General features: G+C 41.2%; 1 protein-coding gene across 1 annotated transcript; it reads right to left on the bottom strand.

Annotated features, from left to right (window-relative positions):
• Nucleotides 1–294: 294 nt before the first annotated feature.
• LOC121585609 (intelectin) lies at nucleotides 295–1,684 on the bottom strand. Its single transcript, XM_041901933.1, has one exon. The coding sequence runs from the start codon at nucleotides 1,666–1,668 to the stop codon at nucleotides 679–681; it is 990 nt and encodes a 329-aa protein (XP_041757867.1). The 5' UTR covers nucleotides 1,669–1,684; the 3' UTR covers nucleotides 295–678.
• Nucleotides 1,685–15,618: the final 13,934 nt, after the last annotated feature.

Genomic DNA, 15,618 nt, shown 5'->3' with positions numbered 1-15,618 from the left:
TCTTTCTTTCTTTCTTTCTTTCTTTCTTTCTTTCTTTCTTTCTTTCTTTCTTTCTTTCTTTCTTTCTTTCTTTCTTTCTTTCTCTCTCTCTCTCTCTCTCTCTCTCTCTCTCTCTCTCTCTCAAACTCTCACTCAAACTCTCTCTTAAACTCTGCCAAGGTCCCAAGGGTTCTGCGGGTGGTTGCAGGCAACAAATAGACACATTTGGAGGAGTAAGTTCATCTTAACCTCCCCACCCACACTCACCAAAAAACGAAGAAAGAAACATGATAATGAAGAAGTACAGTAGGCTCATTTCATGCTCTCAGATCTATAGACTACTTTATTGTTACATTATTGCAGGAAGAAAGTTCAAACAAACACACACAATCCATACACTGAATTTCCAACCCCATCACCCCAACACAACAGGTGTCACAGTGGTTTACAGTAACCTTACCGGAATTCAGTTATTAAGAGCCTCACATGACATAATAATATTTGTCACAGTATCAGCTATTCACATTTAATTATTGTTATTGCTTTATGCTATTTATTTATAGTAATGGAATGAATAGATAAAAAATTAAAAATAACTTTTAAATGTGCTTATCATTCTTGAAACTGTATGAATTGTTTTACCCCAAAATCTATCAATAAATCTATAAAACAATCAAAGAAAAGTAAATGCACTGTGAATTAGCGGTAAAAGAGTAACACAGCTGACTCAAGCATCTGTTTTGATGCACTCCAACCTACATGGGTCCCATAGCCATCCCAGGCAAAGGAGGTGAAATCCCCACACTGAAGAGGGTTACCCTGAGGGAAAAACCCACCACCTCCAATACAGTATGCATCAACCTCACCGCCTTTGGGTTTGACCCCAGAGCAGATGGCGGTGGCCGCCCGTTCATGGTTTATGGCTCTGAAACTGATGAAGCCTCCCTCAGTCTCCCCTCTAGTGTTAGGGCCATAGAACATTTTGGTGGACTCTTTGTCCCCGAGGTCATACACTATGGGAATGGAGGGTCCATTGTCGGCCAGGTGTGCCCCAACGTTGTACTTGACCGGGTAGCGGTGGAAGAGGTTGTACAGGTTTCCCCCGTACAGATGGAGGAAGCGCCTGTCAGTGTGGTAGCGCATGATGGCAGCCAGGTTCCAGTGGTAAAAGGGCGTGTTGTTGGGAACGTGCCACACCGACATGTCTTCTGCATCTATGTCGTAGTAGCCAGGATTCTTGAAGTCATCGTCTGTGGCTCCCTCCACTGTTCCGAAAGTCTTCCTGTTAGCCCAGTTGCCTTCCCCTTGTGGCCAGTTGGCGTTGTTGCCCTGCTGGCTGGTCCAACGATCGCCCACCGTGCATTTCCCGTAGATGTTGTCCTCGTGCACGCTTGCCACCAGAGTCCAGCCGCCGCCCGCTGTGGTCATGTCGCAGAAGGTCTGGTACACCACCCCAGTAGCTGTGGTTAGGTAGTACAGACCGTCCTCAGCTTGACCATATCTGTCCTTAACTTCCTTGCAGCTTCTGCCAATGAAATTAGCCCTATTTCTTAGCTCATCAAGACGGTTCAAGCTAACTTTTGGAGGTCTTGGCTGCTCAATCGTTTTTACAGAATCAAGCGGTGAAGTGTTTGACGTCTGAAACGCCATCAGTAGAGGGATCGTCAGCAGAAAAGCCTGGTACATCATGTCTGTTGTAGTGAGGTCTCAGTGAGGATCTGTTGAATGTTTGCTTCCTTGAGGTACTTATATGTTAAGTTTTGGCAATGCTCCAATATCAATGTTTGTTAATGCAGATAGCTATCAGAACTATGGAAGTTATTAACAATGACACACCTGGCAAATGGGGTATCGTTGAAATAAATAATCTGTCACGCTCTGACTCTGAGGACTTGTATTTGTTGAGTCAGGGTGTGTATTTTCAGTGGTGCGCGTCGCCAGTCCGGTACGACCCGTTCCTGCTCCCCGCACCAAGCCAGGGGTGCGCGTCATCAGCCTGGTCCGGCCCGTGCTAGAGTTTCCTTTTCACACAAAGTGTGAATTCCACGTCAGTGTGCCTGTTCTGTCCATCTCATGGAATGAAGTCTAAGCGTTCTAATATTTCTTTGATGAATGCTCCCATTGTTAACGTTGCACAATGGAATCCTGTCCTTGTTGTTGAGCATTCATTTAAAATGTAGTGTACACACATCCAATGACTTATAAGTGCTGGGTACAAAAAATGTACTTATGAAATAATGAAAAGATACCTGCACAATGATGAATGCCACCATTGTTTTGTTGTGGAACATTAACAATGGGAGCATTCATGGCAGGTTGGCATTTATTGCCATGAATCTTGCCTTGGAGACAGCTTTTCAGAGTGGTCACTAGCTGGCACAGCCACAAAGTAGTAAAATATGATTTTAAACCTAACTCTAACCTTAACTTTAACCCTAACCTTAACCACACTGCTAACCCTAATGCCTAACCCTAACCTCAAATGAAGGCCAAAAAGCTAATTTTTCATGAATTGTTCCGATATAGGAATTTCGACATTGCAGCTGACCCATCTAGCGGAAATCGTTTAGTCCTCCAAGGCAAGATTCATGACAATAAATGTCTACCTGCACATTCATCAGTGTGTGGGGATTTATTCTGTATTACACTGTTGTTGAGCACCCCTCCTATTTTCCTTTGTTTGCTGAAACGCAGATGCCTACCTGAACTGTATGACATGTCACCCAGAATTCTATGGTATTTGACTAGGTTATCAGTAGACTTCTCCACCAGCCAGATGACCTAAATTAGCAATGCATAGATCAACCAATATTTGCCCAAGATACGTTCTTGTACTATTGCAAAATGTACAAGTAATAAAATGATTAGTAAAATGATAATATGTTACAGATGATTAACAAATGTCCTCATTTACAGTCCCTATAGAAATTCTACACCTCACTTGGATTTCTTTACATTTTATTGTGTTACAAAGTGCAGCGCCTCTTCAATCTCAGGAGGCTGAAGAAATTCGGCTTGGTCCCTAAGACCCTCACAAACTTCTACAGATGCACCATTGAGTACATCCTGTCGAGCTGTATCACCTCCTGGTACGGCAATTGCACAGTCCGCAAACCACAGGGCTCTCCAGAAGGTGGTTCGGTCAGCCCAACTCATCAACTGGGGCACACTGCCTGCCCTCCAGGACATCTACAGCACCCTGTGTCACAGGAAGTCTAAGAAGATCATCAAGGACCTCAACCACCCGAGCCACGGCCTGTTTACCACGCTACCATCTAGAAGGCGGAGACAGTACAGGTTTATCAAAGCTAGGACCGAGAGACTGAAAAACAGCTTCTATCCCCAGGCCATCAGACTGTTAAACAGTCACCATACTGTCTATACACACAATTGTATAAATATATATATATATATATTTATACAATTGTGTGTATAGACAGTATGGTGACTGTTTAACAGTCTGATGGCCTGGGGATAGAAGCTGTTTTTCAGTCTCTCGGTCCTAGCTTTGATAAACCACTGATATATATATATATATATATATATATATATATATATATATATATATACAGTGCCCTCCACTATTATTGGCACCCCTGTTTAAGATGTGGTCGAGGACTTCCAAAAATTCTCCTTTTTTTTAAAACAACATAGAACCCAAATGCAAAAAAAGAGAAAAATCCAACCTTTTATTTAAGTACATTACTTTGGTGGTTAAAAAAAAATCACACATTTAGAAAAAAAAACTTGAAATCATGTGTCCCACAATTATTGGCACCCCCTAACAATTCCGCTGAAAATTTTAATTGATTTTTTAAAAAATATATTTTTCTGTAGTTGCTAAAGTTGGTCAGGGTATCTAGGAACTTTTAATTAGTAATTCATGACTTCCTGTTTCCCTGGGGTATAAATATGACGTAACACAGAGGCCTAATTCTCTTACCCATTTGTCAACATGGCAAAGACAAGAGAACACACCATTCAAGTAAGGCAGATTTGTGTCGACCTTCATAAGTCAGGCAATGGCTACAAGAAAATAGCCACTCGCCTTAACTTGCCCGTATCTACAGTCAGAGGAATCATTAAGAAGTTTAAAACAACTGGAACAGTGACAAACAAGGCTGGAAGAGGTCCCAAGTTTATCTTGCCACAACGCACAGTGAGGGAGGATGGTAAGAGAAGTAAAAAAAAGTCCTAAGCTCACTGTCACAGAATTGCATCAAAGAGTGGCATCTTGGGGTCACAAAGTCTCCAAAACAACCATCAGACGCTCTCTACATGCCAACAAGCTGTTTGGGAGGCATGCAAGGAAAAAGCCTTTTCTCACTAACACTCACAAACGTAAACGTCTGGAGTTTGCTAAGCGGCACTGGGACTTCAACTGGGATCGTGTGCTTTTGTCAGATGAGACTAAGATTGAGCTTTTTGGCAACAAACACTCTAAGTGGGTCTGGCGTAAAACAAAAGATGAGTATGCCGAAAAGCACCTCATGCCCACCGTGAAGTATGGTGGAGGATCTGTAATGCTGTGGGCCTGTTTCTCTTCCAAAGGCCCTGGGAACCTTGTTAGGGTGCATGGCATTATGAACGCTTTGAACTACTAGGACATTTTAAATAAAAACCTGATGGCCTCTGCCAGAAAGCTGAAGATGGGTCGTCATTGGGTCTTTCAGCAGGATAATGATCCAAAACATGTGGCAAAATCTACACAAAAATGGTTCAGCAGTCACAAACTCAAGGTCCTCCCATGGCCATCTCAGTCCCCAGCAGGGGCGGTGTGTTCATTAGGGCGATATGGGCGACGCACTGCCAAACGGGAAAAGAAAGGGATTTTTTTTCTAATCAATTATATCACGGCAACAGTAGTTTTCAGTGTTCTAATCTAGACGTCTGATCTGCCACTAAATGTCCAATCAGGCTAAAGTCGTGCTTCAAATGGCCCCGCCCGTTTTGGGGCGATTTCAGTCAGGTTGAAAATCGCCCCAGAAGTCTCTCAGACTCTCATGTAAAATCTTTTTTTTTTCAAATATCAGAGCTTTCAATACAATCTCTATGGGTTCCGGGAGGGCTTGCACTTATGTGCTTTCGTCATACGTAACATAACCATGAACATAACTAAGAAAAGAGCGGGTAGCAGCGTCAATCAATTCACGTACTACTGTCAAGATGGCTAACGTTCAGTGCAACTCGATTGTCTCTTTGAAAGAAGTTCATTTTTGTCGGCGAACAAATCAAGATAAATTGGCAACGAAACAATTAGGACCTCCCAGACCAAATTTAATAATTCAACAGGTTTCTACTAAAGGGGGAAAGTCCTACACCCGAGGATTTTCCAAAAATTGGTACTGAACGAAAAACCTGGCTAGCAGGCTGCGATGTAGCTAATGCAGTCTTCTGCTACCCCTGCTTACTCTTTCACCCTGAAGGCGGCACGGCAGACAGCACCGCTTGGACAGCGACTGGTGTAACGGACATGCACCATCTTTCAGAAAAGATTAAGAAACATGAGCTGTCAAAGACCCACATGGATAGCTGTTTGAGATTGTCTGCTTTGGGGAGAGTGAACATTGCCACTCAACTGGATGAGGGATACAGGCTAGCTGTCCGCCGCCACAACGATGAGGTTAGCAAGAACCGCCACATCCTCAGCCGGCTAATCCAGTGTGTGAAGTTTTGCGGAGTGTTTGAGTTAGCTTTGCGAGGCAAATATGAAACTGAGGGCTCCACCAACCCTGGTATTTTTCTTGGACTTGTCAACTTTGTGGCACAATTAGATGAGGTGTTTGATGACCATCTTAAAAATGCTAAAGTTTTCAAGGGCACATCAAAGACCATTCAAAACGAGCTACTGGAGTGTATGCTAGCGGTCATGAGGGAACATATTGTGGAGGAGGTGAAGTCGGCGAACTTCGTAGCTATCCAAGCTGACGAGACCACGGACGTTTCTACACAGACACAGCTGGTGCTTGTGCTGAGGTACATAGATAGCAAGAAGATTTAATTTTTTTCCTGGGGCTTTTCACAAAATCATGCCCCACGTCGACATTCTGTACCAGAAGCTACAGAAGAAGGACATCGATGCTGTCTTCATCAAACGTGCCCCCGACAGCTTCACAAGCAGTGTGCAGGCCATAAGGTAAGATTAAACAATATCATTCGATCTTTCTCAAAGCAGAGCTTTATTTGAAAATGTATGCATGAAAGGAGACATCATCATATTTACAAATCTATACAATTGGCCAGAATATGGTTGTTCATTTTTACAAAGCCATACAGATAGCTGTGTTTACCTTTTCTAGAAATTATTTTCAAATTCTGTTTTCAGGCAAAATGTATATCACTGTTCATTTTCACAAATCTATACAAGAGGGCAGAATATGGAAGTCTATAAAAATGTCTTATTACCAATAACTTGCATCAATGTTTTCAGTAGCGTCTATCAAAAGCTCCTGCTTGCTTGTTGTGAATTATGCTCAGGTGCACATATTTCCAATTCAACCATGAGGCCTTTTTGAAGCAAGTAATGTGTATATCAGTATTGACTTATATGCTGCCCCTGTCTTCATCTTGTTGCTGGACATATCTTTTTTTAAATGTGTGTAGGTCACCTAAATCATCAGAAAAATTGCCCCCCCTGAGAATTTTTTCAGGAGCCGCCACTGGTCCCCAGACCTCAACCCAATCGAAAACCTGTGGGGCGAGCTAAAGAGGAGAGTGCATAAGAGAGGACCCAGGACACTGGATGATCTAGAAAGATTGTGCAAAGAAGAATGGTCAAAGATCCCTCTCTCTGTGTTCTCCAATCTTGTGAAATGTTATAGGAGGAGATTAAGTGCTGTCTTGTTGGCAAAAGGGGGTTGTACAAAGTATTAACATCAGGGGTGCCAATAATAATTTGTAAGTCGCTCTGGATAAGAGCGTCTGCTAAATGACGTAAATGTGCCCTTGAGCAAGGCACTTAACCCTAATTGCTCCTGTAAGTCGCTCTGGATAAGAGCGTCTGCTAAATGACTAAAATGTAAATGTAAATGTAAATTGTGGGACACATGATTTCAAGTTTTTTTTTTTCTAAATGTGTGATTTTTTTTTTTTACACCAAAGTAATGTACTTAAATAAAAGGTTGGATTTTTCTATTTTTTTGCATTTGGGTTCTATGTGGTTAAAAAAAAAAGGATAATTTTTGGAAGTCCTCGACCACATCTTAAACAGGGGTGCCAATAATTGTGCAGGGCACTGTGTTTATATATATATATATATATATATATATATATATATATATATATATATATATATATATATATATATATATACCAGTGGTGGAAAAAGTACCCAATTGTCATACTTGAGTAAAAGTAAAGATAACTTAATAGAAAATGACTCACGTAAAAGTGAAAGTCACCCAGTAAAATACTACTTGAGTAAAAGTCTAAAAGTATTTGGTTTTAATTATACTTAAATATCAAACGTAAATGTAACTGCTAAAATATACTTAGGTATCAAAAGTAAAAGTATAAATATAAAAAGTATAAAGTATAAAAAATATAAACGTGTTGGTCCCATGTTTCATGAGCTGAAATAAAAGATCCCAGAAATGTTCCATATGTACAAAAACCTTATTTCTCTCAAATGTTGTGCACAAATTTGTTTACATCCCTGTTAGTGAGCATTTCTCCTTAACCAAGATAATCCATCCACCTGACAGGTGTGGCATATCAAGAAGCTGATTAAACAGCATGATCATTACACAGGTGCACCTTGTGCGGGGGACAATAAAAGGCCACTTTAAAATGTGCCGTTTTGTCACACAACACAATGCCACAGATGTCTCAAGTTTTAAAGGAAGCATGCAATTGGTATGGTGACTGCAGGAATATCCACCAGAGCTGTTGCCAGAGAATTGAATGTTAATTTCTCTCTACCAATTTGTAAGTCGCTCTGGATAAGAGCGTCTGCTAAATGATGTAAATGTAAATGTAAATGTTTAGAGAATTTAGCAGTATGTCCAACCGGTCTCACAACAGCAGACCATGTGTATGGTGTCATGTGCGCGAGCGGTTTGCTGATGTCAACAGTGTGAACAGAGTGCCCCATGGTGGCAGTGGGGTTATGGTATGGGCATAAGCTATGGACAATGAACACAATTGCATTTTATCGATGGCAATTTGAATGCACAGTGATACGGTGATTGTGAGGCCATTTTTTTTACGTATCTGTGACCAACAGATGCATATCTGTATTCCCAGTCATGTCAAATCCATAGATTAGGGCCTAATGAATATATTTCAATTGACTGTAACTTAGTAAAATCTTAGAAATGGTTGCATGTTGCGTTGATATTTTTGTTCAGTATAGCAGACAGGATTTGCTTAGAATTCCGTGGCATTATTTTATATATTATTTTGTAGTATGAACAATACATTTGAACATAGCTGAATAAAATAGAAAGGATATTTTCTCCAAACGATTTCCGAGGGTGTGCGCACATTCTGTTTTGAGTGGTTAACAAAGAAACAGGTCCTCCTATATGTTTAATTTAGAGTTATTTATGCAACTTTAGTTGTGATACAAACATTAGGCTATATGTTTAGATTTGTAATACATTCTAAGGCTGCATGATGAGACCCTTAATGATGATTTGAAAAAAGTTGCATGAAAGGCATGAGCTCTGCTCTGTTTCTTGTGTAGGCTGCACACACTTCATCAGTCTCTCATTCACAATTTGACCAGTTATTGATAATATTCTCACCCATCAGACTATTCTCAATTTTAATCTGGTCTTTACATATAGGCAAAATTAATTTTTATTTAGAATGGCCCACAAAAAGAAACGTCATCCTAGCCTGCACTCCAAGAGCAAATGGTTATAACCTCCTGTTATGTTTTTAATATGCAAGCATAGGTGCCTCATCCTAAAGTAAATTGAATTGGCAAAATGATATAGTCTAATTAGCCTACTACTATATATAAATAAATAAATAAACTAATTCAAAATAGGCTACTAAAGCAAGATTTGGCCACACAGGATCATTAGCTTCTTTTAAAGTTGTGGATTGTTTTAAATCGTATTGCCTACAGTCGGAAGGAAAGGCAGCGCGTGCAAATTGGACAGATTATTGTTGAGTTGTGACTGTCTGTGAAAAGTAGAGAGGCCAAGCCAGGAATATTGCAATATTTCAAAATACAATTGCAGGAAAACATACTGTAGTTTGGAAAACAAATGGTTATTGCTGTAAAGAGAAGACAATGAAAAGACTCCAATCTGTCTTTTAGTTATCAAAATTCTCAACTTAATTGAGCGAACAACAGTATAGCCTAATTTATTGGCACCAGTGGAGGTCACTAGGCTATTTATCATTGTTGGGTCAGTGTTACTTAAAAGTTAGTTTTTTGACAATAATTTCCTCCTCCAGTTTAGATGGACTTCATATTCTATTTGTGTCTCCCCTTCTCTTAGGCCTATTACATGGACACCGTCATTTTTATTGATCTGTTTGTCAGTATCAGCAGAGTAGGTTACCCTGTAATTTGTCAAAAAAATATTCTGCTAATGTCTCCAGTCATATCAAGTGTAGTAGAATTGCATGAAATGTGTTTATAAATGGCCAAATTTTTTCCATGCAAAGAAAGAAGAAATGTATCTGATATAGCCTAGCCCTACTCTACGCTATACAGTGGGGGGAAAAAAGTATTTAGTCAGCCACCAATTGTGCAAGTTCTCCCACTTAAAAAGATGAGAGAGGTCTGTAATTTTCATCATAGGTACACGTCAACTATGACAGACAAAATGAGATTTTTTTTCTCCAGAAAATCACATTGTCGGATTTTTAATGAATTTATTTACAAATTATGGTGGAAAATAAGTATTTGGTCAATAACAAAAGTTTCTCAATACTTTGTTATATACCCTTTGTTGGCAATGACACAGGTCAAACATTTTCTGTAAGTCTTCACAAGGTTTTCACACACTGTTGCTGGTATTTTGGCCCATTCCTCCATGCAGATCTCCTCTAGAGCAGTGATGTTTTGGGGCTGTCACTGGCAACACGGACTTTCAACTCCCTCCAAAGATTGTCTATGGGTTTGAGATCTGGAGACTGGCTAGGCCACTCCAGGACCTTGAAATGCTTCTTACGAAGCCACTCCTTCGTTGCCCGGGTGGTGTGTTTGGGATCATTGTCATGCTGAAAGACCCAGCCACGTTTCATCTTCAATGCCCTTGCTGATGGAAGGAGGTTTTCACTCAAAATCTCACGATATATGGCCCCATTCATTCTTTCCTTTACACAGATCAGTCGTCCTGGTCCCTTTGCAGAAAAAACAGCCCCAAAGCATGATGTTTCCACCCCCATGCTTCACAGTAGGTATGGTGTTCTTTGGATGCAACTCAGCATTCTTTGTCTTCCAAACACGACGAGTTGAGTTTTTACCAAAAAGTTCTACTTTGGTTTCATCTGACCATATGACATTCTCCCAATCCTCTTCTGGATCATCCAAATGCACTCTAGCAAACTTCAGACGGGCCTGGACATGTACTGGCTTAAGCAGGGGGACACGTCTGGCACTGCAGGATTTGAGTCCCTGGCGGCGTAGTGTGTTACTGATGGTAGGCTTTGTTACTTTGGTCCCAGCTCTCTGCAGGTCATTCACTATGTCCCCCCGTGTGGTTCTGGGATTTTTGCTCACCGTTCTTGTGATCATTTTGACCCCACGGGGTGAGATCTTGCGTGGAGCCCCAGATCGAGGGAGATTATCAGTGGTCTTGTATGTCTTTTCCTAATAATTGCTCCCACAGTTGATTTCTTCAAACCAAGCTGCTTACCTATTGCAGTTTCAGACTTCCCAGCCTGGTACAGGTCTACAATTTTGTTTCTGGTGTCCTTTGACAGCTCTTTGGTCTTGGCCATAGTGGAGTTTGGAGTGTGACTGTTTGAGGTTGTGGACAGGTGTCTTTTATACTGATAACAAGTTCAAACAGGTGCCATTAATACAGGTAACAAGTGGAGGACAGAGGAGCCTCTTAAAGAAGAAGTTACAGGTCTGTGAGAGCCAGAAATCTTGCTTGTTTGTAGGTGACCAAATACTTATTTTCCACCATAATTTGCAAATAAATTCATTACAAATCCTACAATGTGATTTTCTGGATTTTTTTTCCTCAATTTGTCTGTCATAGTTGACGTGTACCTATGATGAAAATTACAGGCCTCTCTCATCTTTTAAAGTGGGAGGACTTGCACAATTGGTGGCTGACTAAATACTTTTTCCCCCACTGTATGCGCTAAGCTATGCATTGAACAGAGTTATATTATTAGCCTAAATTATGACTATCCAATCTACTCATCACATTACGAATAGTAGGCTATTTTACATAAATCTGCAAATGCTATGATATATGGAATACTTTATTATAAAGGTGCGTTTTTATGGTGAAAATTAGATTTCCCTAACTTTAAACTCACGCGACGCCTATGTATGCCAGGTAGGCTACACCGGTTGTACAGCGGATTAATGTGCCTAATTTTAAGAATTGAGCAATAAATATAGCAACAGGTGAATGCTGGGATCAAAACTCTGTTTTCACACGCAAATTACTGAGTTTATAAGAACACGTTTCACTAGGCTCTGTAGGCAATGTGCTATTTAACCGTGTTCCAGGGGTCCTAGCATACAGTGGGGAAAAAAAGTATTTAGTCAGCCACCAATTGTGCAAGTTCTCCCACTTAAAAAGATGAGAGAGGCCTGTAATTTTCATCATAGGTACATGTCAACTATGACAGACAAATTGAGGGAAAAAAATCCAGAAAATCACATTGTAGGATTTTTAATGAATTTATTTGCAAATTATGGTGGAAAATAAGTATTTGGTCACCTACAAACAAGCAAGATTTCTGGCTCTCACAGACCTGTAACTTCTTCTTTAAGAGGCTCCTCTGTCTCCACTACACCTGTATTAATGGCACCTGTTTGAACTTGTTATCAGTATAAAAGACACCTGTCCACAACCTCAAACAGTCACACTCAAACTCCACTATGGCCAAGACCAAAGAGCTGTCAAAGGACACCAGGAACAAAATTGTAGACCTGCATCAGGCTGGGAAGACTGAATCTGCAATAGGTAAGCAGCTTGGTTTGAAGAAATCAACTGTGGGAGCAATTATTAGGAAATGGAAGACATACAAGACCACTGATAATCTCCTCGATCTGGGGCTCCACGCAAGATCTCACCCCGTCGGGTCAAAATGATCACAAGAACGATGAGCAAAAATCCCAGAACCACACGGGGGACCTATTGAATGACCTGCAGAGAGCTGGGACCAAAGTAACAAAGCCTACCATCAGTAACACACTACGCCGCCAGGGACTCAAATCCTGCAGTGCCAGACGTGTCCCCCTGCTAAGCCAGTACATGTCCAGGCCCGTCTGAAGTTTGCTAGAGTGCATTTGGATGGAAGAGGATTGGGGAGAATGTCATATGGAAACCAAAATATAACTTTTTAGGTAAAAACTCAACTCAGTCGTGTTTGGAGGACAAAGAATGCTGAGTTTTATCCAAAGAACACCATACCTACTGTGAAGCATGGGGGTGGAAACATCATGCTTTGGGGCTGTTTTTCTGCAAAGGGACCAGGACGACTGATCCGTGTACAGGAAAGAATGAATGGGGCCATGTATCGGAGATTTTGAGTGAAAACCTCCTTCCATCAGCAAGGGCATTGAAGATGAAACGTGGCTGGGTCTTTCAGCATGACAATGATCCCAAACACACCGCCCGGGCAACGAAGGAGTGGCTTCGTAAGAAGCATTTCAAGGTCCTGGAGTGGCTAGCCAGTCTCCAGATCTCAACCCCATAGAAAATCTTTGGAGGGAGTTGAAAGTCCGTGTTGCCCAGCGACAGCCCCAAAACACCACTGCTCTAGAGGAGATCTGCATGGAGGAATGGGCCAAAATACCAGCAACAGTGTGTGAAAACCTTGTGAAGACTTACAGAAAACGTTTGACCTGTGTCGTTGCCAACAAAGGGTATATAACAAAGTATTGAGAAACTTTTGTTATTGACCAAATACTTATTTTCCACAATAATTTGCAAATAAATTCATTAAAAATCCTACAATGTGATTTTCTGGAATTTTCTTTCTCATTTTGTCTGTCATAGTTGACGTGTACCTATGATGAAAATTACAGGCCTCTCTCATCTTTTTATGTGGGAGAACTTGCACAATTGGTGGCTGACTAAATACTTTTTCCCCCACTGTATAGGCTACGTTTGGAGTTATTTTGGACACTTTAGTTGTCATACAAACCTTATCAAAACATATAGGCCTATGGGCTAGGCTACATGCGACTATGATTTGAAAAAGTCGCAAAAAAAGGCGTGTGCTGTTTCTTGCCTTACTGCACACGCTGGGCATAATTCACAAGTGATAATACATAATTCACAAGCAATAATATTGTCACCCATCAGACTTTTCTTAATTTACATATACTAAATAATATATGTGTAAAATGAGTTTTGATTTAGAATGGACCATTATCATGCACCTTTCGGAATAGGGGCAGGGGGAAAAAATACATGTCATCTATGCACTTACTGTAAATTGCAAATGGAGGACACTTTTCCCTCTGTTAATTTTTATGGCAGCCAGGTAGGCTATACCCTTGTTGTAAAGCAAAGCAATATGCTTAATATGAGGAAAGTTGAGAAATAAATATAGTAGGCCTAGTCTATAGAAAGCTGATGGGATCCTCCTCTTTTAAAGATGCCAACAAAACTCTGTTTTCTCACGGAATTGCATAGGCTATAGAAATGTTGCGCAACATATCCTACAAGCATAGCTTCCATTTTTTCATATTTACATTTACATTTTTGTCATTTAGCAGACGCTCTTATCCAGAGAGACTTACAGTTAGTGAGTACATACATTTTCATACTGGCCCCCCGTGGGAATCGAACCCACAACCCTGGCGTTGCATATAGATGTATTCAAACTAGACACTATAGTTAACTCTTTCCCCTAGTTGATTTTTCATCCATGTGGCACCAAAATTGTCCATGGAAACCAATAGAAACCAAACGCTTTTAGGCAGGATGTTTTAGTGCTATGCTGTTCTCCATCTGTTGTGTTTATTGGAGTGAAGCTGAAGAAGTAAGATACACCTCTTCTAAAAACTAATTATTGCCAAACCTCCCAACAATCCACACTGCCAACACCCAAAATTATATGGTATTTGATTAGGTGATCAGTTGACATGTCCACCAGCCAGATGCTTATATCAAGATTATAATGAAAAAGTACAGTAGGCTCATTTGATGCTTACAAATCTATAGACTTCTTTATTGTTACATTATTGTACTTAGGAAACAAGCATACACAATCCATACACAGACTTTCCAACCCCAATCATCCCAAGTGGTCACGAAGGAGTTTACAATAACTACTGTAATTCAGTTAAGAGCTTCACATGACATGATAATATGTCACAATATCAATTCACATTGTATTTGTCACATGTGTCGAATACAACAGGTGTAGACGTTACTGTGAAATGCTTACTTACAAGCCTTTAACCAACAATGCAGTTTTAAGAAAAATAAGAGTTAAGCAAATATTTACTAAACAAAAGTAACACAATAAAGTTACAATAACAAGGCTATATACGAGGGTACTGGTACCGAGTCAATGTGCGGGGATGCAGGTTAGTCAAGTTAATTGAGGTAATATGTACATGTAGGTAGGGGTAAAGTGACAATGCATAGATAATAAACAGCGAGTAGCAGCAGGGTAAAAAAACGGAGGGTCAATGCAAATAGTCCGGATAGCCATTTGATTAACTGTTCAGCAGTCTTATGGCTTGGGGGTAGAAGCTGTTAAGCAGCCTTTTGGACCTAGACTTGACGCTCCGGTACCGCTTGCCGTGCAGTAGCAGAGAGAACAGTCTATGACTAGGGTGGCTGGAGTCTTTGACACTGCCTGGTATAGAGGTCATGGATGGTAGGAAGCATGGCCCCAGTGATTTTTTGGGCCAAACGCACTGCCCTCTGTAGTGCCTTGCAGTCGGATGGTGAGCAGTTGTCATACCAGGCGGTGATGCAACAGGTCAGGATGCTCTCGATGGTGCAGCTGTAGAACATTTTGAAGATCTGAGGACCTATGCCAAATCTTTTCAGTCTCCTGAGGGGGAATAGGCGTTGTCGTGCCCTCTTCACGACTGTCTTAGTGTGTTTGCGCCATGATAGTTTGTTGGTGATGTGGACACCAAGGAACTTGAAGCTCTCGACCCGTGAATGGTGGCGTGCTCGGACCTCCTTTTCCTGTAGTCCATGATCATCTCCTTCGTCTTGATCATGTTGAGGGAGAGGTTGTTGTCTTGGCACCACACTGCCAGGTCTCTGGCCTCCTCCCTATAGGCTGTCTCATCGTTGTCGGTGGTCAGGCCTACCACCGTTGTGTCGACTGCAAACTTAATGATGGTGTTGGAGTTGTGCTTGGCCACACAGTCGTGGGTGAGCAGGGAGTACAGGAGGGGCCTAAGCACGCAACCCTGAGGGGCTCCCGTGTTGAGGATCAGCATGGCAGATGTGTTGTTACCTACCCTTACCACCTGGGGGCGGTCCGTCAGAAAGTCCAGGATCCAGCTGCAGA

The sequence above is a fragment of the Coregonus clupeaformis genome, chromosome 17 (assembly GCF_020615455.1).
Source record: "Coregonus clupeaformis isolate EN_2021a chromosome 17, ASM2061545v1, whole genome shotgun sequence".
Taxonomy (NCBI): Eukaryota; Metazoa; Chordata; class Actinopteri; order Salmoniformes; family Salmonidae; genus Coregonus; species Coregonus clupeaformis.
This window is presented reverse-complemented; position numbering and strand designations above follow the sequence as displayed.

Bases quoted from the DNA above. Each gene is read 5' to 3' on its own strand.
- LOC121585609 (XM_041901933.1), bottom strand. From the start codon at position 1,668: ATGATGTACCAGGCTTTTCTGCTGACGATCCCTCTACTGATGGCGTTT.